The sequence below is a fragment of the Magnolia sinica genome, chromosome 14 (assembly GCF_029962835.1).
Source record: "Magnolia sinica isolate HGM2019 chromosome 14, MsV1, whole genome shotgun sequence".
Lineage (NCBI taxonomy): Eukaryota > Viridiplantae > Streptophyta > Magnoliopsida > Magnoliales > Magnoliaceae > Magnolia > Magnolia sinica.
Window position 1 is genome coordinate 20,621,649 of NC_080586.1, and position 27,624 is coordinate 20,649,272.

The 27,624-nt window shown below is 40.6% G+C and overlaps 1 protein-coding gene across 3 annotated transcripts in view; it reads right to left on the bottom strand.

Annotated features, from left to right (window-relative positions):
- Positions 1 to 81: 81 nt before the first annotated feature.
- LOC131225157 (acyl-CoA-binding domain-containing protein 6) overlaps positions 82 to 27,624 on the bottom strand; it is a 41,019-nt gene continuing 13,476 nt past the window's right edge. For 2 of the 3 annotated variants that reach the window (XM_058220616.1, XM_058220617.1), the window contains exons 13-17: positions 12,969 to 13,052; positions 12,469 to 12,846; positions 2,182 to 2,709; positions 1,159 to 1,218; positions 82 to 539 (exon numbers count right to left, since the gene is read on the bottom strand). In XM_058220616.1, the coding sequence (XP_058076599.1) occupies positions 459 to 539; positions 1,159 to 1,218; positions 2,182 to 2,709; positions 12,469 to 12,846; positions 12,969 to 13,052 (1,131 nt within the window). In that variant the 3' untranslated portion in view covers positions 82 to 458. The remainder of the gene's footprint in view (positions 540 to 1,158; positions 1,219 to 2,181; positions 2,710 to 12,468; positions 12,847 to 12,968; positions 13,053 to 27,624) is intronic. The other variant, XM_058220618.1, reaches the window with a different exon arrangement.

Here is a 27,624-nt window from a genome sequence, read left to right on the forward strand (position 1 = left end):
CCCATCAGTATTGGCTAATAAGAGAGCAACAGTGATCGAATAATCAAATGTTCTGTTCTATTCTGCTCAATACAAATCAAATGGGTGCTCACGTGAAATTTCCATTGCCTAAGATACACAAATATATATTGTATAATTGTCATGAGTCCCATGACACTGCTAAACAATTGCAAATGGCAGGTTCTGGCAAGGAGATTCTATCATAATTTAGGTGATTGAAATATATTTTGTTACACCCGGGAATACCACCTGAGATGCATACCGTGAATATAATATATATACAGAAACATACATCTAGGAACAAAAGAAAACTGATATTTTCAGTTGATCAGTGCTTCAATGGCAGCTGATGCATCCAAGTGGACCCCATTCCAACTCAGCACATGATGTGGATGCCCCTAACAAAAAGTCGATCCCACATGTTGATAGGCAATCTGGGTGCTGAGAAGTGCTCTGGGCTACATGTGGAAAGGTTTCCTGGGAGTCGGCGCCCTGTTCTCCACAGGCTGTAATCTTTGCTTGAGATGGAAGACTTCCACCTGCAAATCAACATGGCACCAAATTAATAAGAATGGGAGGGTCCTTTGAAAGAATAGTGATAATATCTTGATTAGTTAAGTCACCTTCTTTTTTGTCAGTGAGGTATAACATAATGCTCAACTGTTTAAGAGTTTATGCTGTATTGCCAGTTTGTACAAGTGGGACCCCATGGTGCTAGTGATCCAAGTTGACTTACCTGTGATAGCCTCTGCACCAGAAATCTCCAAGATTGGAAAATCATAGCCTTCAATGCGTCCAGCAAATAGCCAGTTAAGAAATAACGCAAAGCAATCTCTCTCTCTCTCTCTCTCTCTATATATATATATATAGGGCCCAAACGTCCAATCACTAGGATCTTCCAAAATGGAGCTTTATTGGTGTATGGATCATCCAAGGTGGGTCAGATCACATGTACAGCTTGGATTATTGAACGACGGGTTCTACTCGTAGAAACTGGAAATGAGCGTGCAGTAGAAGCTTGCATCCCAAGCATTACATAAAATCTCTTTCCAATGTCCATGCATGTGTGCCCAGACAAGGTCTCATGATAATCACTTCAAAATAAAACATAGAGCAATCACTACAAAAAGCACTTCTAATTAAAACCAATAGTCATACCTGGAGCTGAAAAGCTCTTGCTCTTTCTGCTGCAAGCACTCCTCTTGTTGAATGCAGCTCCTACATGTGAAATTCAACGAGTGATTATGCAGACCACTAAGAGCAAACGACAGACACAAAATATAGAATCCATCATCATCTTAACCTGTCTCTCAGCAGTTTAGGGTTTGCCTTTAAATAGTAGATTGGCAAATCTATGATTGGCTGCCCACCAGCCGTCAACCTCATTTACAAGGGCTATTGGAACCAGCCATGGAAGAACACTCAAATGCCAATATGGTCAGTGTCAACCAAGGCACCAACTTAACCATTACATTCACACCCCAAGGGTGACAGCACAGTCATGGAGGGGAAGTTGCTAGACAAACTGCTGCACACGAACACAAGTATGGAGGATCATGCTTGAGTAGTAGGGTGTACAAAATGGCAAGGTACCCACCAATACATGATCACCCACATGACGCGCATGCCAGCATTGTCAAGCTCGAAACTGCACCTTAGCACAAGTATTGCTCGCACCCACAGAGGGGAATTTGCACACGGTTTTATGTCTAGAGCATACACCTACAAGATGAGCCTGTTGAAGCACCCACAGACATGAAAGGCCATGCTGGAGCAGTTAGAAAACTATACTCATGCATGACACATGTTGGGAGATGTTGGCTCAAACTAGCAGCATTTTCTTTCGGGCCAGTATTCTATGCAGATGGGGTCGATGTTCCAGTGATCCAGACAATTCATCTGTTGGGTCCCAACATGGATAGGGGGTTGATAAAACACCACCACTATCAACAATCCTAGCCATTGATTGATTGGACTTGATATTAAACATCAATTCGCAGATCAACAATCAAATATCCTGGATTTCTTCGTAGGGTGTAGCCCATCAGATGAACAGCCTGGATCATCGAGTGGGTGTCATCCATACAGAATGCTACCACAAGCAAACAATATAGCCACTTTAAGCTGAGCTCGTTACATTTCCTTTATATGAAATCACTACATAAAAACTAGATCCCATACCTTCTGAGTGTCATCCAAAACTGCTTTGAGAAATGCCACATCGTGCTCTAGCCGTACATTGTCAGAGTGCACGATATTTGATAGGCTATTTGCCTCTTCTTGAGCAATCTCAGCAGCTGCAAGCTTCTCTTTCAGGAGATCCACCTCTTTCACTGCATCAGCCAGCTTTCTCTCCATGTCCTGACGACTCTTAATAGCAGAAGATAAATTCTTCTCTGCAGTTTCTCGACTCGCCAATGCAGCTGCCAGCTGTCCTTCTAGGACCCCGTTTTTTCTTACCAAGGCGGCCACTTTGGATTCATACAATTTATAGATGTTTGAAGGAGTCACTAAGTTGGCTGATTTACCATCAGTTTCTGGAAGTATCATGTCTTCGTTTTCTGATAGAAGGTTGCTGTTTGCTTGCTTCTGGTGGATCCTTGAGTTTTCTGAATCAAATATAAATGGACTCTCTTCTGCATTGGCTACACCTCCAGCAATATCCACCTGGACTCCAGCATCTAGCGGTTTGCTTCTCTGCTCCATTCCCTAATAATGCAAGTTTTGAGAAGGGAAGAAGATAATAGAATACAATGAAGCCATCACATCACAAAAATCGATAAATAGAACATAACTACTGATGCCCATATTGTTGGTCAACATTTATTTATTTTTTTGCTAGGTCCATTCCAAAAATGTCTATCATATGTTGTGGCTAGTTGGAAAGCTTGACAGTGCTTTCGCTTGGGTATTCTGGTGATGTTTGGATACAAACAAAGTTGTATCATAAAGAAGCAGTCCATGGACATACTGCCGGGACGAGCTTATGAACATGTTGTTATTGACTTGTTGTTCTATTCCTTGTTTATCAAACACCCCGGACAAGAAGGATGAACTGTGGAACACATGGGGAACTTATTATGGATGGTGACACATTGACACATTTTTGCTGCTTGAAGATTGATGGTGGCACATGTGCACGTGCTATAACTAGGACAGTTGTATGTGGCGCATTTGGAACATGTGATGATGTGCACGGATGAGTGTTCCTGATGTCAACCCAATTAAGGACAAGCAGTTTCACCTCTTTAGCAAAGACAAACAATCCACTCTTCAAAGGTCATACGCATGGTATTCAATAACGGTTAGGTAATGTATGGTCAGCACTATTACACAATGTAGGGGCTGTATACAAATTGTAACAGTCCGCTACCCCTTCCCCCAACAAATAACGGTTATGCACATATAAAAGTATAAAAGGGGCTCTGTTTTGCATTATTTTTTTATACTTTTCTTCTCCATCTTTCAAGATTTTTTGTTATTGGGAGTGTTTCTAAGCTAATTTCGACCAGCCTTATGCAAACATTCGAGATTAAAACACAAGATCTAGGCCCTCTTGGAAGAATTGAAGCTCCAGGGGCTGAATGTGGGGAAATTCACTAAAATAGATTTTTAAAAATCAAATTTTTTTGTTCTTTTTTGTTGGAAATGTTTAGATTCAACATTATATCACCAAATCGAGAGAGCTATTTTTTTACATTTTTCAGCAAAATTCGATTTTTACTTTTTATTTTTGGCCCTCTTGGAAGAATTGAAGCTCCAGGGACCGAATTTGGGGAAATTCGCTAAAATAGATTTTAAAAAATCAAATTTTTTTGTTCTTTTTTGTTGGAAATGTTTAGATTCAACATTATATCACCAAATCAAGAGAGCTATCTTTTTTACATTTTTCAGCAAAATTCGATTTTTACTTTTTATTTTTGGTTTGGATTGTTGAAATGCATGTATAGAGTCTAGAATTACACATGCATGCAAAAGCCTTTCATTTGATTTTATATGTTTAAATAATTTTTTAATTTTGGCAATTTTTTAATCAATAGTGCCAGTTTTTTTTTAGTAATCATAGTGAAGATTTATCAATTTTTTTTTTCATCAAACTACTTGAGAGGAATGATGTCAAATGCTTAGGGATAGCATTAGTAGGATGAGTTCCATAGATTGCATAAATTTGTGCTGATTTGGAATGGTCCCCCAAATTGGCGACATTATTCTTTGAATTTAATTTCATTTTTTTCTTCAAATTAGTTGGGAAGAATGATGTTAAATGCTTATTGATATGCATTAGTGAGATGAGTTCTATAGATTACATGAATTTCAAGCCAATTTGGGGTCCTTCGAATGTTCTCTCGAATTGGTGACACTATTTACCCAAATTTAAATCTAAATTTCGGGTTTGTATTTGCTTAAGATAATGTTGTTTTAACATTATATGTTTATATTTTGGCAGGGGCTTGATGCTTTTGGAGTTGTTTGGGGTTGACAACTTAGTCAATTGACAACTTGGACTTGAAGACTTGCAAGTAGAGTTGGACTTGTGATTTGGCACATCAAAAGGAGCGAAGTTGCAAAGTGCCCAAGCAAACAGAGAGAGGCAATGCAGATGTAGTAAAATTTGGAAGAAATGAAGGGAAAAAAAGCTACCATACAAAAGAAGTACAATGATCTCAATGTGGATCAAGTAGAGGCGTCTAATCTTAATTATATGGGTGTGGGTGATGATGAGAATATTGCATCTAGTGAGATTTCAAATAGGAAGGTCACAATGGCAAGGAGAGAAAATTTGTGCACTGCCCATGACAATGAAGAGCGTTGGCACATGTTTGGGGGGAGGTGGTTAGTTCGGAAGGGTGGGGGTGGAGTCGGAGTATGTTTGTTGGTTTACAGTGTGCCTTCAACTGACAAGAGACTTCAAATGCGCTTGCCCCCCACGGCTGATGATATCTATATTATGAAGGCAGGGAGACCCTTATGTGATCTAATTTTGTTTAGGAAGGAGACAACAAAGTAGAAGAGGTTAAAACAAATGTAGAGTAAAAATGCAGTGAGAAGCTTGGTAGGACAACAACCAAGCTATTCATACATAGCAACATAGCTCCAAATGTTGCAAACTCCCTCTATTGGGAAGTGGTGATATTAGGGAGAAATGGACAAAGGTGGACTACAGAGATGTGAAGATGTATGTGGCCACCTTTAGACTGATATGGAAGAGTAGAGGATCCACTATTCTATGGGATGGTTGGACTGGCCCAACTAGATGTAGCATGATAAACTCTATATGGTATTTTGTCACTTGGAATGTTGTTCTATAAATCAATTGATGCATTTGAGGCAACACAAAAATGTGAAGTATCAAAAACATCATATTTAGTCTTATGGATAGGATGATAGATGAAATTTGGAAGGAAAATGTCATGTAAATTGTTACCAATGATGAAGCATCATACAAATTAGCAGAAAAAATGTTGATGGAGAAAAGGGGAAAAAATTATACTAGTTGTCATGTGTTGCACATTACATCGACCTTACATTAAAAGATATTGAAAAGAAGAAAAATGTAACAAAATTGGTTGAAAAGGCAAGGCAAGTCATGAGATTCATCTACAACCATAACCCAAATAGTCGTCATAATGAAGAAATTCACAAAGGGAAGAAAGAGGCCTGTGACAACTTAATTTGCCACAAATGTATTGCCCTTGAGAGGTTATACAAGCATAACAAGGAGCTGAGTGAGACGTTTGGTTGTCTAGAGTGGCTCAACAAAAAATACGGGGCAAAAGACATTAGGAACACCAATTGAGGTTGTGCAGACCACAAGAAGTAACAAATATTGGAATAAAGTTCGAAATATTCTCAAGGTGATGGAAACACCAATGAATCATTCACCTTATAGAATCTCACAAGATATCAACCATGGGTTTCCTTTATGATGCCATGGATAAAGCAAAGCTTACCAGTCGTCATAATTGTGAAAACTATAAAGATTACTAGAAGATTTTTTTTTTTTTTAAGGGTAAAAGGAATTTTATTAACAAACCACTAACCCACAAAAAAAAAAAAAAAGAAAAGAAAAAAAAGAAAAAGAGAACCAAAAATTGCAGCTGTAACGTTGTCTTAATACAATCATTCTTCACGTTCAAGAGAACAACCCGCTCGGATATAGACACTTTAATGGAGAGCAGCACGGCCAAACTCAACTCACGAATTTCGAAAGCAATGTCTATTTCGCTCGCCCCACACAGCCTTCCAAAGAACTCTCATCCTCTTTAGCACAACTCCCCCATGCCACCGGAATAGGGAACAAATCGCGCACTTGCACAATTTTGCACACGTCTTCGATGGGACCTTCGATGGCATCGACTACCATTGAGAACCAGTCGATGACATTGAAGATCCTTAGACGTCATTGAGAAGCAACCTCCAAATTTGGCCAGCAATCATCTAGGATTTTTTCGAATTTTCTCGATGGGATCGAGCATCTGTCGAGGATATCGACAGTTGCTCAATGGAATCAAGTGGTCTGTCGATGACATCGACAGACTCTATTACAGACAGATTTAAGACATTAGACAACAATCTCCACCATGTCTTTAATCTTTACACTCCATTGTTCATTTGTCGTACTCAATCCTCCATCTATACTTCGTCTCCATCATAGCTCCACAATCATCGCTTCTCATGCACACTGTCTTCAATCTCTCTTTGCCAAACCCAAAGAAGTCGCATAGAACTTGAACTTCTATGAAGAAACCACATTCGTAAGTATGTCAGCCGAATTCACTTTTGTGTGGATCTTCTCAAGAGTCACGCCTCCTTCCTTAAGCATCAGTCGGATAAAATAATAACGCACATCAAAATGTTTAGTACATGAGTGATAAACAGAGTTCTTTGCCAAATTTATTGCGCTTTCGTTGTCACAATTAAGTGGCACGACCTCCTATTGAAGCCCAAGCACATTCGAACGCTTCTTTCACCGCCATATACTCAGCTTCGGTTGTGGAAAGTGTCACTACAAACTGAATCTTCAATATCCAACCGATTGCTCCACCCATAAACATAAACTAATAACCGGAAGTCGACCTTCTATTATCCACGTTGTCCGTGTAATCTGAATCCACATAGCCTACTAACTTTGTCCCTTGATTTTTCGATGTCAAGACGTAGTTCTGCGTACCTCGAATATATCAAAGTAGCTATTTTACTATCTCCTAGTGTTGCTTGCCGGGGTTAGCCATGTATCTGCAAACAACACCCACCGAGCGTGAAATATTTAGTCTCATATAGACCATGACATACATCAAGCTGCCAACCGCAGTGGAATAAGGCACACGATACATAACCTGCTTTTTTTCATCTGTTTCAGGACATTGTTCAGAAGAAATCCTAAAATGAGATGCGTGGGGAATGCTAACCAACTTTGCCTTGTCCATTCCGTACTTCGTCAATACCTTCTCAAGGTATTCAGCTTGAGATAACCATAACTTGCTCCTCTTCTTGTCTTTGTATATGTCAATGCCAAGAACCCTTATTGCAGCCCCTAGATTTTTCATCTCAAATGTCTCTGATAGCTAAGTCTTCAGTATGTCGATCTAAGATATGTTATGACTAAAACATGCTATGACTGGCGATAAGCATGTCATCAACATACAATACCAAGATAATGAACTTCCCATCACTCGGTGTCTTGTAATAAACACTGATCATACTCACTCCTGGTAAACTTCCAACTCATTATGAAATAATCGAATTTCTTATATCACTACCTAGGCGACTGTTTCAGGCCGTACAATGGCCTCTTCAACCTGCAAACCTTGTTATCTGCCCATTGTATTTCGAAACATTTTGGTTGCTTAATGTAAATTTATTCTTCCAATTCTCTATGCAAGAAAGCAGTCTTCACATCCATCTCTAGCTCGAGATTGTACTGGGCAATCAGCGTCAATACGAATCTGATATAGATATTTGCTTCACCACAGGCATGAATATCTCAGTGAAGTCAAAACCTTCTCTTTGAGCATATCCCTTCGCTACCAACATTGCCTTGTACCTATCATATTTCTTCTTCAATATTCACTTGCACCCAATCACTTTATGGTCGATAGGAAGCTCCACCAGCTCCCACATCTTATTCTTGTACAGGGAGTCCATCTCGTCATGTATTGTTCTTTTCTACTTTTTAGCATCTACATCGTCAAGAGCCTCCTGAAAAGTAGACAAATCCCTCTCATCCCTAATAAGGGCAAATGCAACAGTCGAGTCATCCATATATATTGTTGGTAAACTACAATCCTTTGGCGGATTCCTTCTCACACGTGACTGCTCCACATGCTCTTGTACCTCTGTCTACGTCTAAGCATTAGCTTATTTCTCATCTCTATCTGTATAAATGTCCACAACCAACTTTTTGTCCTAATTGTGTTCATTCTTACAGAACAAAGATCATTCGTTGAATTTGACGTCACGAGTAAGGATGATTTTCCATGTGACCCGGTCATATAGCCTGTACCCCTTCGCACCACCACCATAGTCGACAAAGATGTACTTTTTAGCCCATTGGTCCAGCTTATCTCTCTCAACTGACAGTACATGAGAATAAGCATCACAATCAAATACACGCAGCCTCGAGTAGTCAACCTGTTGACCACTCCGCACTTTCTCTGAAATTTTACAATCTATACCTGTAGAAGGGGACCGATTCATCAAGTAACAAACCGTGTTAACGGCCTCAGTTCACATTTCCTTGCCCAACCCAGCATTACTCATCATGCGTCGGGGCCTCTCCAAGAGAGTCTGATTCATCCGCTCAACCACACAATTTTGCTCTAGTGTGTGACACATTGTGTTGTGTCGCACAATCCCTTCATCCTTACAAAACTGATTGAATTCCCTATAAGTAATTCCCTACCGTTATCTGTCATCAATACTTTCACCTCTCACCTTCACTATTTTTCCACCACTGCCTTCCACTGTTTGAAATTGGTGAAAACTTCGAATTTATTTTTCATAAAATAAACCCACACATTTCAGGAATAGTCGTCGATGAATGTAACAAACCATGACAACCCTCCACCAGAAACTACGGACGATGACCCCCATACATCAGAATGCACATAATCTAGAACTTATTTACAAACATGTTTCTCATATTTAAAAGACAACCTTGACTGTTTACCATATATATAATGATCACATATAATAAAATCAATGCTTCTAAAAACTGGAATCGAACAACAGGTAGAAAGTACCTTTATGCCCCGCTCGCTCATGTGACTTAGGCGCACATGCCACATACGTGCAAACATGGAATCCACAACAATTGTTACAGCTCCACCTGATGAAATGCTCTCGATCAACTTATAGAGGTTACCATTCATCTATGCCTTCGTGACTACGAGTGCCCCGTTTGAAACTTTAAGGACACGATCAAACCAGATGAATTTGCACCCTGATGCTTCGAGTCGTCCCAGAGATATCAAACTCTTCCTCAACTCAAGAACATGTCTCACATCGATCAAGATACGTTCCATGCCATCAAACATCTTAGTGTGCACCGATCCAATACTAACCACGTTATAGACATTGTCATTGCCCATAAACACCTGGCCACCATTGCACTCACTATAACTAGTGAACTAACTCCTATAATGGGTCATGTGATACGAAGCCCTCGTACCCAAATCCATTCATCGTCAAAGTACTCGAATTTTAATGCAATCAACACATCGCTACCACTCGCCTCCTCATTGAATTCCGCAGTGTTAGCCCCTCTAAAAGAACTCTCTGACTTCTCCTTCCTCGACTTAGGATTCTAACAATCCTTCTTCATGTGCCTTGTCATGTCACAATTCCAACACTTTGGCTTGCCTTTACCATTGCCCTTCGATTTAGATTTCGACCACAAATATCCTCTATCTCGCTTAGAATCTCTCCCCCTCATAACCAGTGTATCTGTAGAAGCACCCACGTCACTACTTTTCTTTCTCATCGCCTTCAAGTGAAGTATTGAGATAATGGTCTCAACGTTAATGGTTGTCCTACCAGTGCACAAATAGTCTTTAAATGACTCTTACGATTCTAGAAGAAAATTCAATAGAATATATTCTTGATCTTCATCTTTCATCGTATCATCCACATCCAGCGATTCACAAATGAGCCTATTTAAGTTATTGATGACGGCCTCAACGTTAGCCCCCTCTGTCATCTTTAGATTAAATAATTGTAGCTTTAGATACAAGCGATTCTCAAGAGACTTCTTTGCATAGATGTTCTATAGTTTTGCTAGTGCGGGGGCATTTTTACAATGTGCTCAAGTGGGGTGGCCTGTCGAATGCAGGGGCACACTCAGTGTGGGCGGCTCTTGCAGAACCCATGGATTTGGGGCCCACGATAAAGGTTCGGCCAAGGACCTAACCCATGGATGTGGGGCCTAGGCTATGAGATGAAGGGATTAATTCGTCATGCTCCTCTATCAGTTTGAGCTTTTAAAGCAAGTGGTTAATTGTCCTGCATCAAATTGGTATCAGAGCAAGAGGTCTCATCTTCGAGATTCCTCACCAGGGGTAACTAATCGGGAGCATTTTTACACCGGGCCCGAGTGGGGTGGCATGTGGGATGCAAGGGCACACTTGGGGAGGGCGGCCTGCAGAACCGATGGATTTGGGGCCCACAAGGAGAATTTGGCCGAGAACCTAACCCATGAATGTGGGGCCTGGGCTATGAGATGAAAGGATTAATTCGCCGTACTCTATTAGTTTGAGCTTTTAGAGCAAATGGTTAATTGTCCCACATTATTTGCCCATGTATCTGCTGCAATTTTCTCTCTCCTAACATTATAAACGACCTCATCCGTTAGACACAACTAAATAGAGATATTGACCTTCTTATCTAGCTTGTTCCATTCTTCCTTTTTCATGGTTTCTAGTCGCTTTCCAAGTAGTGCATCTTCCAATCCTTGCTGAACTAGGATGCCATTCATCTTAACTTTCCATAGTTCAAAATTGTTTTTACCACAATACTTCTCTACATCGAATTTCATGTTAGGTGTCATTGATACCTTGCTTTCAGATTCGATTTGCTTCCAAATGTTCGCTCCGATGCCACTTATTGGGATTCATGAAAGCATGTAGAGCAAAATCTAGCAAAGTAATCACAATCGCACCAAAAAATCCAATAAGAAGGCAATTCGAATTTAACGTGGAAAAACCCTTTCGAGAAAAAAAAACACAGCACAAAGCGACAAGTAATGCACTATGAAAGCAATATTACAAATAGATGATCTTACCGATTCAAACAACCCCTCGAATCTCCTTTGAAACCCCAGTTATGCCCTTGAATCCTTAAGAACAACTTAGAAAGCCCTAATCCTTACCCTAATCCCAATTACACCCGATTTATATACTACCAAATCGAAATAGGAAACAAATCGCACACCTACACAATTATGCGCGCGTCTTTGATGGGACCTTCAATGGCATCAACAGCCATCGAGGAATAGTTGATGACATCGAAGATCCTACGATCCTTCAACAACCATCTCTATTCCGGATTTTCTTGATGAAATCGAGTGGTCTGTTGATGACATCAGACATTAGACAAAATTGAATGGTTGTCACCCTTCCTTGGGTGAAAAGGATGCACTCATGTGGAATAACAAGGGTTCTCAGTTCACTCTTTTTATAAGATGATCCTTCCCAATTGGTTGGGGCATTTGTATGGGTGGGGGGTTGGATGTGGATCCTCACAATTGACAACCTTCAATGAAGATTGATGATCCTTCCCAATATTTGTTTGATTTTATGAGCAATGTTGAGTCGATTAACCACCTCTTCACTCATTTTCCTTTTTTGCTCCAAAAGCTATGGGCCAACCTGCTTGATATTCTCCAATATCCATAGGTGATGCTGGGCTCCATGGAAGACATCTTGGCTTGGCACAAAGGAGGATCACGAAAGAAAGAAGAGGAACATGGCAGCTAGTCATAATAGCAACCATATGGGCCATTTGGGGGGAAAGGAACAACCCATGCTTCCGAAATTCGTGTAGTTTAGTGCTAGAGGTGATTAGGAAGATGAAGCGGGATGTGGTGGATTGGGCTTCTTGTTTAAAGGCCATTGATGTTTGTGAATTGTCTTATTTTTTCAGGCTAAAGTTGTTCTTCTTTCAGGCTTGAATTCTTTCCCACCATTGTTCTCATTGGTTGTCTTCTAATAAAAAGTTTCATCACCTTTCAAAAAGAAAATGAAAAAAAAATAAATAAATAAAAAGAAGAAGAAAAAAACAAAACAAAAACAAAATCAGTAATTTGATACTAAACGAAATATTTTTTGGAGGAAGCAGGATATATTGATCAAAGTCTTTCAATGTGCACATGCGTGTGTGATTAAAATCCAAATAGCATGCACCTGTCAATGTAAAATAAATGGCACGTCTAGTCAGTTACCACATCACGCTGTAACTACTTTTGTTATTTACCTGTGAGGAAGCATTGTTCGATATTGAGCAATCATCGACCTCTTTATACTTGTCATCTTCACTCGTTTTCTGCATTTTAAGACCTGAATTGTATTCTTCCTCTTGGTGAAACTGCTTTCTGAGAGAAACAGTACCACATACAGAATTTGGATCAACAGAAGTCTCTGACAGAGATTTTCTACCAGGGCCGCGGGTCTCCACTGCAGATGCCAGATTTTGTCTGGCAACGGATTCAATTTGACATTGGGAAGCACCATTATTAAGATGAGAAGCAAGATCTATGGTACTTGAGCAATTTTTAAAAAGCAGCTGATCCTTATCGGGTGCAGATTGCCGGCCCATTGAGTGCTCATTCTTTACCATGATCAATATTTCAACCTGAAACAGCAACAAAAATATAGGACTATTTACGGTTCCGAAAAACAGTAAAAATTAGGTGCAGAGAGGTAACAAGAAATCGATTTACGGGAAAGGAGAACCAGTAATCTGTACTCGCTAACCTGATTTGATGGCTCTTTCTTGCTTCCTCCAAATGCAACAAGAAATGCCCGATCTTTATGCTGCATGAGCACTAGGCTAAATCCCTGCATAACAACAGGTTGCTTGTCAATCATGTACCAGTGAAATGAGCAGGAAAATGATACATATTAACCGCATACCTTTTGAAATGCAACCAAATACCATGTATAACTGGACAATGCTACCGCGCTTCTTTTTTTGTGTACCAAAAAGAAAGAGAGGATATTGTAGGGTCCTGATGCATCAGGATATAATAGTGCACAGATGCCCCCAGTCTATACAAAATGGGGGGCCATGGTTTGGTGATCCAGATGGCAGATCTGATGCCACACGGTGGACAAGGGACACCCCAAAAATTCCCCAGGTTGGAAGATCCAAACTCTTCGATCTGAGGGATTCAAATAGACAGTTGAGAAGAAATTTCAAAACGATCTGGAGAAAAGGCCAAAGAATGGATGAATTGGGTCTTCCAATATGGAACACTTTTGGATCATCTCCTATCCACTGTGAGGCCCATTGGATTGACAGTTTCTCAGTCACTAAACCATGAGCCCCACTTCAATGGAATGGTCATAAGTGGACACCATACACTTCTTAATGCATCAGGACCCCCTAGTTCCTCTTTTTTCTTTTGCCTTTTCATTAAGTAATCAGGAACCAGTAGTTCATCTTTTTTCTATTTCTTTTCTTCTTTTTCTTTTTCTTTTTTACATTAATGATTTTATTAAAAGAAATCTACATCAAGCAAGAGGGAAAGAATTTGCTGTAGAGAGCAAGCCCGATTAACACCTCCAGCCAGAACAGTGGCCACAATATTTTCCTACGAACAAGCATGGATAAACAGAATGTTTATATGCTCAAGGCAAAGACTTGTTCCTTCAAAAACTAATAACAATAGTAATAAACATCATCCACAGCTCTAACTTATGGGAGGCCCAGAAAATCACATTCGCAGAATCCCCCTCCAAATTCAAAGAACCGGAAAAATCTCTCACATTTCAAGAGCCATGCCAACAGCCGCTCTCCGCTAGAGGCAGGACAATAGAAAGATTCATGAATGTAGCCATTCTCATCTCTCATCGCCCCACAAATACCGCAGCGACCCGGATTTCCATAGGAGGAGCCATCAAGGTTTGATTTCCACACCCTGGGTAGCAGCCTTTCCATTGGGTTATAGATTGGAGCTTGTCCCTTGTTATTCACAACCAGGATATCCAAAGCCATGATCGCAAAGAATCCAGTCTTACTAATGCCCATTTGATGATGCTAGATATAATCTTGTTGGAGATTTGATCAACTGGTGACAAAACATTCTCAAGGATGCGACTGTTACCAAACTTACTAGTGGGTTAAAGGAACCATTAGCCAAAGGATCTCAAACTGAGATGTAGCAAACAAAGAAGAGAATAAACTCTTGACTTGCAACAGGATCTGTGGTTCTATGAGCTGATACATTGGCCCCACTGGATTGAAAATAGAAATCCAGGTTTTGCATATAATATCATTTTCTGAGTTTCATTTTATCAGAAGGGATTTTAAGCACTTTACCAATCCACCTTCTGAGGTCAACATTGGCAACTATATGTGCTATTGCACAAACATGTTTTTGCCTTGGCTAAATCTGTAACCTCTACAGTAGACCAAGTAATCATTACTTTTTAATGCTACACTAAGGGCCCATTCCGAATTAATGCCAAGTCTCCATAGGTTCTGCTGCTTAAGTGATACTCATCTTCTTCACATTTGGGGTAGTGGGAAGGATGGAGAGTGCATTAAGTACTTTTCTGCCCCAAATAATCCTCCTCCTCATGTGACTTTATTTTACCAATAGGAAAAAAGTTTAAGGATGACTTTTGTTGCTTAAATAAATTAGGGTTTATGGGCTTTCCTCCCTCCCTCTCTCGTTGCAGATATGGTAGTCCATATGACCACCTAAAGACAGATCTGCTACACCACACTAACACTCCCTCAAGTTGGAGCATGAATATCAAGCATGCATAACTTGAATACAATGTCATTCAGACAAGGCCTTGTAACACCTTTTGTGAAAATATCTGCTAGTTGATCTTTTAAAGCAATATAAGGTGTACTCATAACGCCACTTGTTAGCTCTCATGAATGAAAAGACAATCAACCTCGTTGTGCATGATACATTCATGGAAAACTAGATTAGACGCAATGCAAATTGCAGCCTATTGCAAAATAGAGGAATAATAGAAATGACAACAATACCAAGATTAGTAACAAAGGAGCACAAATAGAGCACTTGACTGGTACCATGTCCCATAGCTCGACACTCAGCGTCTGCTGAAGACAGTCCACCGACCGATTGTTTCTTGTTGGGCAACCGCGGAAGCAAACCCCGAATTTGAATCACACAACGAGAAACAAATGCAAACAAAGCATGCATAGGAACACAATTTTACATGGAAAACCCTTTGTGGGAAAAAACCACGGCACAAAGTGACAAGCAAATCCACTATGAAAACGAAAATACAAGAGATAGAATCACTTACAAATGCGAAAACCTTTGTTTTCTACCCTCGATCGATCAAGCCCACCATGTTCGATCAATCGAACATGCTCAAAAGTGTCTATAGAGTTAACATGAATGTTCTGAATTATCTCGATTGATCAACCCTCCAAGTTCGATTGATCAAACATGTCCAAAACTGTCCAACGAGCAATGTCATATATCCGAGGAATTTCGATTAATCTACCCGAGTAGTCAATCGATCGAGGACCCCTGTTCTAACATAAATTGGAGACACCAATTTCAACAATCTCCACCGTGGCTTCAATCTTTATGCTCTATTGCTTCAAGCTGTTATCACCATCTCTAATCGTCTCCATCATAGCTTTATCACCTTCGTCACTTTTAGTGCACATTGCGTCTTCATCACTTCGATGCCAAGCCCAGAGAAGTTGTACAAAATTTAAACTTCTCCGTGAGAACCACCTTTGTAAGCATTTCTGCCGGATTCACACTCTTGTAGATATTCTCAAGAGTAACACCGCCTTCCTTAAGCACCTAGCAGATAAAATAATAACAAACATCAATATGCTTAGCACGAGAATGATACACCGAATTCTTTGACAAATTGATCACGCTTTCGCTATCACAATTAATCGGCACAGCCTCCTGCTAAAGCCCAAATTCATTTATCATTCCTCTCAACCAAACACCTTCCTTGAATGCATCTGTCACTACCATATACTCAACTTCATTTGTGAAAAGAGCAACCACATATTGAAGCTTTGACATCCAACAGATCACTCCGTCCATTGGCACAAACGAGTAACCGAAAGTCGACCTTCTGTTGTCCTCATTCCCTGCGTAGTCCAAATCAACATAGCCTACAAGTTTTCCCTCTAATTTTTCGAATGTCAAGATGTAGTCCTTAGTATCTCATAGATACCGAAGTAGTCATTTTATTGCCTCCCAATGTTGTTTGTCGGGGTTTGACATGTATCTACTCACACACCGACTATATGTGAAATATTCGGTCTCGTAGAGACCATGGCATACATCAAACTGCCAACTGCGCTCAAATGAGGCACACAAGACACAAACCAATTTTCTTCATCTGTAATGAGGCATTGCTCTGAAGAAAGCCAAAAGTGAACAGTATGGGGTATATTAACCGGTTTAGCCTTCCCCATCCTAAACTTCACCAACACCTTCTCAAGGTATTTTGTCTGAGATAACTATAACATGCTTCTCTCCCTATCTCTGTGTATATCAATGCCGAGAATCCTCTTTGCAACTCCCAGATCTTTTATTTCGAATATCCCTGATAATCAAGTCTGCAATATATTGATCTCAGACATGCTATGATTGGCGATAAACATGTCATCAGCATATAATACTAGTACAATGAATTCTCCATCACTCGGTGCCTTGAAGTAGACACAATGATCATATTCACTTCTGGTAAACTGTTGACTGACCATAAGTATCAAATTTCTTATATCACTGCCTAGGCGACTGTTTTAGGCCATACAATAACCTCCTTAACCTACAAACCTTATTCTCTGACCCATGTATCTCGAACCTTTCTAGTTGTTTTATGTAGATTTGTTCTTCCAATTCCCCATGTAGGAAAGCAGACTTTACATCCATTTGTTCCAGTTTGACTTGTAATGGGCTACCGGTGCTAATACAAATCTGATAGATACTTACATGACCACAGGCGCAAAAATCTTGTGGAAGTTTATACCCTCCTTCTGTGCATAACCCTTCGCTACTAATCTGACCTTGTATCTATCTCATTTCTTCCAATAAATCCACTTACAACCGATCGTTTTACACCCAACGGGAAGCTCCACCTACTCTCACGTCTCATTCTTGTACAAAGAGTCTTATCTTATTTTGCATTGTCGTCTTCCACTTCTCAGCATCTTTATCTTTCAACGCTTCCTAGAAGGTAGACAGATCCCCCTCATCCGTAATAAGAGCGAATGCAACATTCGAGTCATCTTTGTATCTCGTCGTTAATTTGCGATCCCTCGGTGGATTTTTCCTCAAGGTGGCTACTTCACGTGCTCTTATACCCCTTCCTGAGGCTCGACTTCTACCTGTGTCTCACCTTTTCGATTTCAACATCAATTGCCATTAATTTCACCGTTTCCTTGTGTTCATCCATGCGGAACAAGGAATACTCATCAAACCTGACGTCACAACTTATTGTGATCATCCGTGTGACCCGATCATACAGCCTATATCCCTTCACACCATCACCATAGCCCACAAAAGTACACTCCTTCACCCTTTGGTCTAGCTTATCTTTCTCAACAAACGTATATGAGAGTAAGCATCACGACCAAATACTTGCATCCCTGAGCAATCTACATCATAACCACTCCACACTTCTTCTGGAATTTTATAGTCAATCGGGGTAGACGGGGACCGATTCACTAGGTAACAAGCCGTGTTGGCAGCCTCAGTCCATAGCTATTTACTTAACCCAACATTACTTAACCCAACATTACTTAACATACTTCAGCTCTCTCCAAGAGAATCTAATTCATACATTCCGCCACACCATTCTGCTCTGGTGTGTCTGTCTTATTTCATACAATCTCATCATTTTTACAAAACTGATTGAATTCCTTCAAAGTGAATTCACCACCATTGTATGTCCTTAATATGTTCAACTTCCACCATGTCTACTTTTCGACCATCACCTTCCACATTCATGAATGAGACAAAAAATGATGACCCCCTCCAGAAACAACGGGCGACGACCCCCATACATCTGAATGCACATAATCAAGCACCCCTTACATGTTGTCCAGACTTGAAAGACAACCGCGATTATTTACCATACATACAACGCTCGCATATATTAAAATCAATACTTTTAAATGCATGAATCAAACGATCAGAAAGTACCTTCATGCCGCGCTCGCTCATGTGGCCTTGGCACGCATGCCACAAATATGCCGATGTGGACTCCACTATAGACGTTGCAGCTCCACCCGATACAATATTCCCAATCAACTTGTAAAGGTTACCGCTCCATTGTGCCTTCATCAAAACAAGTGCCACTTTTGAAACTTTAGGACACAATCAAACCTAGTGAATTTGCACTCAAGTGCCTCAAGAGCCCCTAAAGATATTAGATTCTTCCTTAGATTAGGAACGTGTCTGACATCTGTCAGGATACGCTCCATCCCATCAAACATCTTGATGTGCACTAATCCAACACCAACAACCTTACAGACAATGTCATTGCCCATACACACCTTACCATCATCATACTCGTTGTAACTAGTGAACCAACTCCGATGAGAGGTCATGTGGTATGAAGTCCCTGAATCCAAAATCCAATCATTGTTGAGATACCCAGATTTAGATGCGGTCAAAACGTCACAACCACCCGCCTCACTAGATTCCGCAATGTTGGCCTCCTTAAGCTTCTCTGCTTTATGGTCTCAGGATTCCGACAATCCTTCTTCATATGCCCCAATCTTCCACAATTCCAGCACTTCATCTTTCCTTTACCCTTAGACTAAAACCTAGATCATGAATTTCCCTTCTCTCGCTCAAACTTTCTTCCCCTAGCTACCAATGCATATGTAGAGGAACCCCCGCCAATGTCCTTCTTTCTCAACTGCTTTGAATGGAGGGCTGAGATGACAATTTCTACATCAATGGTCTCCTTATCGTAGCACATAGTGTTTACAAGACTCTCATACAACTTTCGAAGAGAATTCAACTGAATTAGGGCTTGGTCTTCTTCGTCGATGTTCACCTCCAGACTCATCAACTTGCGAAGTAACTGATTGAACACATTGATGTGTTCATTAGTATCAAACCCTTTCACCATCTTCATATTATAGAATTGTTTCTTCAGATACAGACAAATTGATAAAGATTTCGTCATGTATAAGCTTTCTAACTTCATCCAAAGCCCTGTAGTAGTCTTCTAAATAAGGACATTATAAAGGACGTCATCCGCCTAACATAATTGGATCGAAGTTTTTGCCCCCTCATCCAATTCTTTCCACTCTTCATCGCTCATAGTAACAGGATGCTTTGTTATACCAAGGAGTGCCTATTGCAATCCTTGCTAAACTAAAAGGCCTCTCATCTTCGCCTTCCATAGTTCAAAGTTATTTTTCTCAATGAACTTCTCTGTTTCATACTTCACATTAGATCTCTTCATCGTCATGTTTTAGATTCAAACTCGAATCACAACGTGTATCTCTAATACCACTTGTTGGGGAACCGTGGAAGCAAACCCTGAATTTGAATCACATAACGAGAAACAAACGTAAACAACGCATGCACAGGAACACATGATTTTACGTAGAAAACCCTTTGCAAGAAAAAACCACGACACAAAGCGACAAGCAAATCCACTATGAAAATGAAATTACAAGAGATGGCATTACTTAAATATGCAAAAACCCTTGTTTTCTCCCTTCCAATCGATTTAGCCCTCTCCTTGTTCTACCATAGTCCTGCAGTTACACCCATATATATAGTGTTACACCCAAAATAGGAAACAAATCGCGCACTTACACAAAACTGCGTGCGTCGTCAATCTAAGCATATCGATCGATCGAGCCTGCCATGTTCGATCAATCGAACATGCTCAAAAGTGTCCAGAGAGTTGACGTGAATTTTCCAAATTATCTCAACTGATTGACCCTCCAAGTTCGATCAATCAAACATTTCCAAAACTATCCAGCAAGCAATCTCATACATCCGGGGAATTTCGATCAATCAGCCTGGGCAATTGATCGATCGAGGACCCATGTTCCAGCATAGATTGGAGACACCAAATTCAACATTTCTCCCACAAATGTGTAAAACCCAATTGTAAAATGTTGATTAGGTGAGGAACATGCCCAATCAACATCACAATAGGCCTAAATATCAAGTTGGCCATGATCAACATATAGAAGACCTTTGCCATGGACATCATCTAAACGATGTTCACAAAGAGTTTGCATAAACTGACTGACTTCACTCACAGCATGGGCAATGTCAAGGCTGGAGAGGTAAAATGAGCTTGCCCACCCAATGTTTACAACATCAATATTATCACCCGATAATATTAGTATCGCACATGGGCAATACGATATACTCGTTTATTATCCAAAAAAATTCTTTTAGTGATATTATCACAATAATATCATGAGATATTGACAACGTATCGATATTCTCTTTGTAAATATTAGATGGTATTGACGATATCGATCGATATTGACTAATATTGTGCATAGACGGAGAACACGACAACAGAGAAAAAAAAAAACCCTCCAAATTCATTTTTCTTGAATCCTCTCCACCCCTGGATCAATTTCCCGTGGATTTCAATCCCTCCTTTCGAACCCCTTTGAAGAAAAACACATCATTAAGCCAAAATTAAGATCAAAGCTCGATTTGGGCCATTTTCGAAATGGTGAGTATTTTCCATTTTTTTTAATCCCATTTTTTGTTGTAAATCATATTAAATAAGTGGAAAATAGTAAAATATCTATGATTATTCATGTTTTGCATGAAAAATCATGAATTTGAGGCTTTTTCAAGATTCGAGGGAGATGTGTTGTTGGTGGAAATTTGAGGAAAACTCAAAATTTCCCCGTTTTTCCCGAATCGATAGCAATCTTAGTGTCACATGTATGTAACTTGATCTACATATTCTTAGTAATTTGGGGATTTTTTTGGAACAAAAAATAAGATTTTTTATTTTTTTAAAAAAAAAAACCAGTTAATCTTAGTGTTGTTTGCTTCTTTCTTTTATTTTGTTTTTCTTGTTGTTGTTTTCTTCTCTTTGGTCATTGGCCCTAATAAATTGCTTCATCTTTCAATAAATATAGAGAAATGGTACTACGAGGTCAACCTCATGGGAACTTCTCATGAGGTTGATCTGCGTGGGCCCCACCGTGATGTGTGTTGAACATCAACACCATGCATTTGATGGGTCCCCTTTAGGTTATGGGACATGCCAAAAATCAGCCATATACGAAACTCAGGAGGGCCATACCATCTAAAACTATGTGAAGACATGCCTAAAACATATAAAAGTACTTGGTGGAGCCCACCTGAGTTTTGGATGCGGCTGAAGCTTGGTCAGACCCCCCACCCAAGTGGGACACACAATGAATGGGCTACATCTGTGAACCACATCTCGGTGGGCCCAATAAATGATTATGAATGTCTTAATGAGAGGATAACCCCTCTCAACTGTTTTATGTGGTTTGTCCCACCTAAGTCATGGATTGAATTGATTTTTAAGCCCGTGGCCCACCATGGAATGGTGCATCTGACTGCACGGTGTTAATGTAATGTTCAACCCACATACAATGGGGCCCACACAGCTAGACCACATGGGAAGTTCCCATGAGGTCAACCTCATGGTACCATTTCCCATTTTATATATATATATATATAGAGAGAGAGAGAGAGAGAGTCATGCTCACCTGCACACCTTTGTACACATGTCATGGGCCCAAAATCCAAACGATCCATGTGATGCAGCACCCTAAGACACAACTTCCAACCTGATCCAAAACTCTGGTGGGCTGGAGCAAAGAGAGAGGCAAATCAAGGGAGGAAACTATTTCCTTTTGCCATGGCCCACCAAAGTTTTGGATCATGGTAAAATTTGGGCCATGGAGGTTTCATGGGGTGCTACATCATGTGGACCATTCAGATTTTGGGCTCATATCACATGAGACGAGTTTTAAAAAAGTTCTCACGAGTTCTTGTGAGAATTGGTGCGCAGGTGAGCATTTCAATATGTGTGTGCGTGTGTACTATACGGTTGAACACATAGTAACCTAACGTAAGGTCGAGATATGTTTTCTCGTCATCCGTTGGATGATAAATTAGAAAAAAAAAATCATGGTGGAGATACTGTAGCTAAAATAAAGAAGGAAACCGGCATAAGGCAATTCATATGGGAGAGATACTTGGCACCCACTTAGACTTTAGATGTGGATTTTTTGCCAAAGCCTTTTGAGGAAGTTTTGCAATGAAAGCGAGGTGGAGTCCACCATGATGTTTGTGAGAAATCCAACATGTCCATCCGTTTTGCGAGATCATTTTAGGACATGCAACTAAAAATGAGACAAATCCAAAATTCAAATGGGCCACAGAAGAGGAAATGGTGCAGATGTTACCATTGAAACATTCGTACGGCCACAAAATGTTTTATATTAGGCGAAGTTTTTTTATGTTTTCAATTCATTCCCATGGGAATGACCTTAGAAATAGTTTGGATGGCATATGAACATCAAGGTGGAGCCAAGAAGGTTTCAACTGTAAGCATTTCTTTTCCTAGTTTTTCCTCTCGTGTGGCCCACTTAAGTTTTAGATCCGCCTCATTTGTTGTCATATGTCCTAAAATGAGATCGAAAAACCGATGGGCGGGGTGGATTTCTCATAAACATCATAGTGGGCCCCACCACGCTTTCCAGCATAGGAACTTCCTACGAAAGGCTTTCGCAAGAAATCTGCATCCCTACAACTCCTATGGATGTGGATGGAACCGGATTGCATGCTGTGCACATGGTGTGTTGTTGTCACCAAGTCGTGGACCCCACCGTAATGTATGTGTTATATCCACACCATCTATCACCAAGTTGTGGGTCCCACCGTAATTTATGTGTTATATCTACACCATTTATCCATTTCAAGCGATCATTATAGGGGCATCAGAACAAAAATGAGGCAAATCCAAAGTTCAAATTAACCACACCAAAGAGAGCAATGTGTACAATGATGCCCACCATCGAAACCCTCCTAGGGTCCATCATGATGTTTATTACCAATCAAACCTGTTCATAAGGTCACCCAAAGGATGAAGGGAAAACACAACCATCGGCTTGATCCAAAACTTGTGTGGCTCATGAAAAGCGGTAATTCACTATTGTTTCCAATGTTGGGGACACTTGAGATTTGGATCCGCATAAGTTTTGGGATCACGATCTAAATTAATATGGGAAAACGACTGGACAACGTGGATATACAGAAAAGTCATCACAATGAGCCCCACAAGGTAAGGGTAACACCCACTAAGGTGTTACCCGACTGACACCCGATCTACTCTAGTGGCTTCTGGAACTTCAGGAAGTGGATTGCCTATGACCCGGGCCCTGAGTTGTGTGGGGTCCATAGAGATGTCTGGCAAATCCACTCTGTCCATCTATTTTAAAAGACCAAAATAGGACAGGATTTTAAAAATCAGGCAAATCTAAAACTCATCTAGGCCATACCACACTAAACAGTGGGGATTGAACACCCGGTGGTGACAGAAGTCTAGTATTGGGATGATATTTGTCCCTATATTTATGAGTGGTATTAATTCTATAAACGGTTTGGACGGCATATGAAAGTCATGTTCGACTCTAGGAAGGTTTCAACGGTGGGCGTTGTTGTTCCCAATGTTTTGTTGGTGTGGCCCACTTGAGTTTGGGCTATGCCGGATTTTTAGATTCTTGTTCTATTGTGGTCTTTCAAAACAGATGATCAAAGTGGATTTGTCATGGACATCTCTATGGACCCCACAACCCTAAGCATTGTGCCCAGTGTAATAGGCAATCCGCTCCCTGGAACTTCTTCCTATTAGCGGAATGCGTGGTGTACGCACCACCGACTTCCGTGGTGTGTCAACGTAATTCTGTGAGCCCCACCATAATGTACGTGTTATATCCAAATCGTCCATCCATTTGGCAAGATCATTTTAGGTCATGATCCTAAAATTTATGCAAATCCAAAGCTCAAGTGGGCCTCAGCACAGAAAGTAATGTGGACGGTGACGCCCACATTAAAACCTTCTGTGGGCCCACCATGATGTTTATTTGCGATCCAACCTATTGATAAGGTCACCTAAAACCCAAAACTGGATGAAGGGAAAAAAATAAATATCATCTTGATCCAAAACTTCTGTGGCCCTAAGAAGTTTTCAATTGTAAGCATTCAATCCCCAATGCTTTCTATGGTGTGGTCTACCTCATTTTTGGGATCATGCGCTAAAATGATCTCGCCAAATGGATGGATGGTTTGGATATAACGCATACGTCATGGTGGGGCCCACAAAACTTGGTGACAATAACACACAATTGAGGTCACACCATGCAATCCGTTGTCCTCCTTGTTCTCCTGCTTTCTTCGCTCCTGCCGACATGTCTAAAGGGTTGTATACGACTCTTTTAAATGAAGAGATAAATATGTAAGTAGAGAATCGGGGTTGGGAGTCCAGTGAGGTAAAATGCTCCACCGATTTCTCTCGTGTACAACCGATTTCGCCAGTTTCCTTCTTTATTTCAACTACATCTCCACCGTGGTTTTTTCGAAGTTATCATCCAACAAATGACGAGAAAACACGTCTCGACCTTACGTTAGGTTACCATGCACTCGACCGTATAGTACCATTTCCCTACACACACACACCAGTTCTCATGAGAACTCGTGAGAACTTTTTGACAACTCATCTCACATGATATGAGCCCAAATCTGAACAGCCCACGTAATGCAGCACCCCATGAAACCCCCAAAACCCAACTTTTACCCTGATCTAAAACTTTGGTGGGCCATTGTAAAAGGAAATAGTTTCCTCCCTTGATTTGCCTCTCTTTGCTACGGCCCACTAGAGTTTTAGATCAGGTTGAAAGTTGGGCCCTAGAGGTTTCATAGGGTGCTACATCACATGGACCATTCAGATTTTGGGCCCATGACACATGTGCAAAGGTGCGCAGGTGAGCATGACTCTCAACAGCAAGGGTGCACAGGTGAGCACGACTATCTATATATGTATGTGTGTAATTTTTTTTTAAGTTCCACTTCACTCAACAATGGTTGTTACACCCTCTATAATAGCCTTTACAGTCTCTTTTTTTAATTGGAAAAAAAAAAAAAAAAAACTAAAAAACTTATATTGGCCCTGTAACGGACTATTACGGGCCTATTGCGGCCATTGGCGAGGGGGTAATGGTTGTTACAAGTCATTTTTTCCACAACGACAGTTACGACCTTGTAACATTTAATGCTTGCCACTATTACCTTTACGTAATGGCCTTTACGGCTCTGTAATGGCAAACACACCATGATCAACATTTAATTGGCTCACATTTTGAGTGTTTGATGAAATCATCATCAAACACAATCTAATTTGAGGATTTAGGGGACAATAAATTTATTGAAAGATTTTCCTAAAATTTTCCAAGTGTGAAGTTAACGCAACCATGTTATGTCAAAAAGGTTTGATGCAATCAATTTCCAGTTGTCCTCGGCATTAACGTGGACAATTTCTACTTGCCCACAGCGTTAACAGGGCTAATATGCATGCTTCATAAAGTTAACGCATTCAAGTTACTCTTAGGGCGGGTTTAGATTAGCACTTACCACTGTATACGGTAGTAAACTCACCCTAAAAAGATATTTAATGTGTTTGAATAAAAAGTGGGGAGAAGATCTCTTTGCCGCCCCTAAGTTCTTTGGTTACCTCACCATGTCTCGAGGTGGGTTCTCGTATGCTGCAAAGAGACTGTATAATCAAGACTAGTGTTTGGTAACGTAGTCTAGGACTCTAGGGTGCACCCACATGCTATGCATCATCGCTCCTTCAAAACTATATATCTCAACACCACCTCACCATTCCAACACTCACATCCAACATCTAAAATTATCTTCTTCTCACTGTGGCAAAAGATATGGACCTTGTGCTTCCTAAAGGACAGAACTATGGAGATCTACCGTTGGCTCATCTCACGTGAGTGTTTTCCGTGTTCAGGTACAACATCGTCACCTTACCCTTATCCAAACTCGGTGGTAGATGTGAGGGGATAATGGCTTAACCTTCTTCTCCTTTCAGTTCATGTGTTTGAAGATCAGGTTCATACATCTTAAAGAGGAAAGGTCTCTAATTTTGTGGACAATCTATCAGATACAGGTGTTTCATTCTCTTGTACCGTTTGCCTCACTTCCCCTCACCCAATTGGTACATCGAACCATTTGTCCACCATGCAGAGGTGGTTAAGCACTGCTACGAGGCAATTGAGACATGGCATAGTGTCGCTGCCAAGCGGTTGAGGGTAGCACACAACCACTTGTAGCCGGTAGAGGGCTACAAGTGGGGCGACAACTGACGCATTGCTAAAATGAGGCTCTACTACTATCGAAGACGAAGGGGACACATTGCTGGAGCACTGCCTACCAAAGACAAAGCAGCTCCGTGATGCTGCCGCCGGAATGGGGGATGAGGAAGGGAAAAAGGGAAGAGAGAGAAATGGTAAGAGCCTTAGATCTAATACCACGTTGCTTAATTAAATTAGGATTTATGGCTCTCCTCCCTCCCTCTTTTATTTATAAACTTATTTCAGATATGATAGTCCACGGGACCACCTAAAGACAAATATGTTACACTACATTAACTTCTTTATTCAAGTAGGGAATTTAGGTGAGCAACGAGGAGCTTTCTATGTTGGCGGAGATTTTTTATCTAAGACCGGCATGTTTCCTTCATCTTATCTCAGACCTTTGGGATAAGGTGATTGAGAAAAAAGTTGTCTAGTTGGAAGAGGAGGTATTGGTCATTGAGTGGCAGATTAACTCTTATCAAAGCCACTTTTTCTAATATGCTAGTGTATTTCGTGGCTTTATTCAAATACCCAAAGTCAGTACTTCATATATTGGAGAAGATGAGACACGATTTTTTTATGGCAAGGTTCGGAAGCAAGGTGTTCTATAACGATAACGGTGGCCGTAACGGCCACCATCGTTACCTTTACGATACGGGTCGTAACGGTTGTTATGGCCCCCGTAACGGTTGTTACGACCCCCGTAACGGCCGTTACGGTCACTTTTTTTATTGAAAAAAAATCCTGAAAAACCTGTATTTACCTCGTAATGTTGATTAAAAAGTATGGAAAACCTGTATTTGCCCCATAACAGACAATTACGGGGCTATTATAGCCTTTATAGGGGACGTAATATATCGTTAACGGCAATTATGGGTCTTTTTTTTTTTCATAACGGTTGTTACGGCCGTTACGACCCCGTAACGTGTAACGGTTGCCACCGTTACCTTTACATAATGGCCTTAACAGCCCCGTAACGGCCTTTACAGCACACCATGTCTGGAAGATAAAATGAAGTTTCATCTTCTTAGTTGGAAAGAG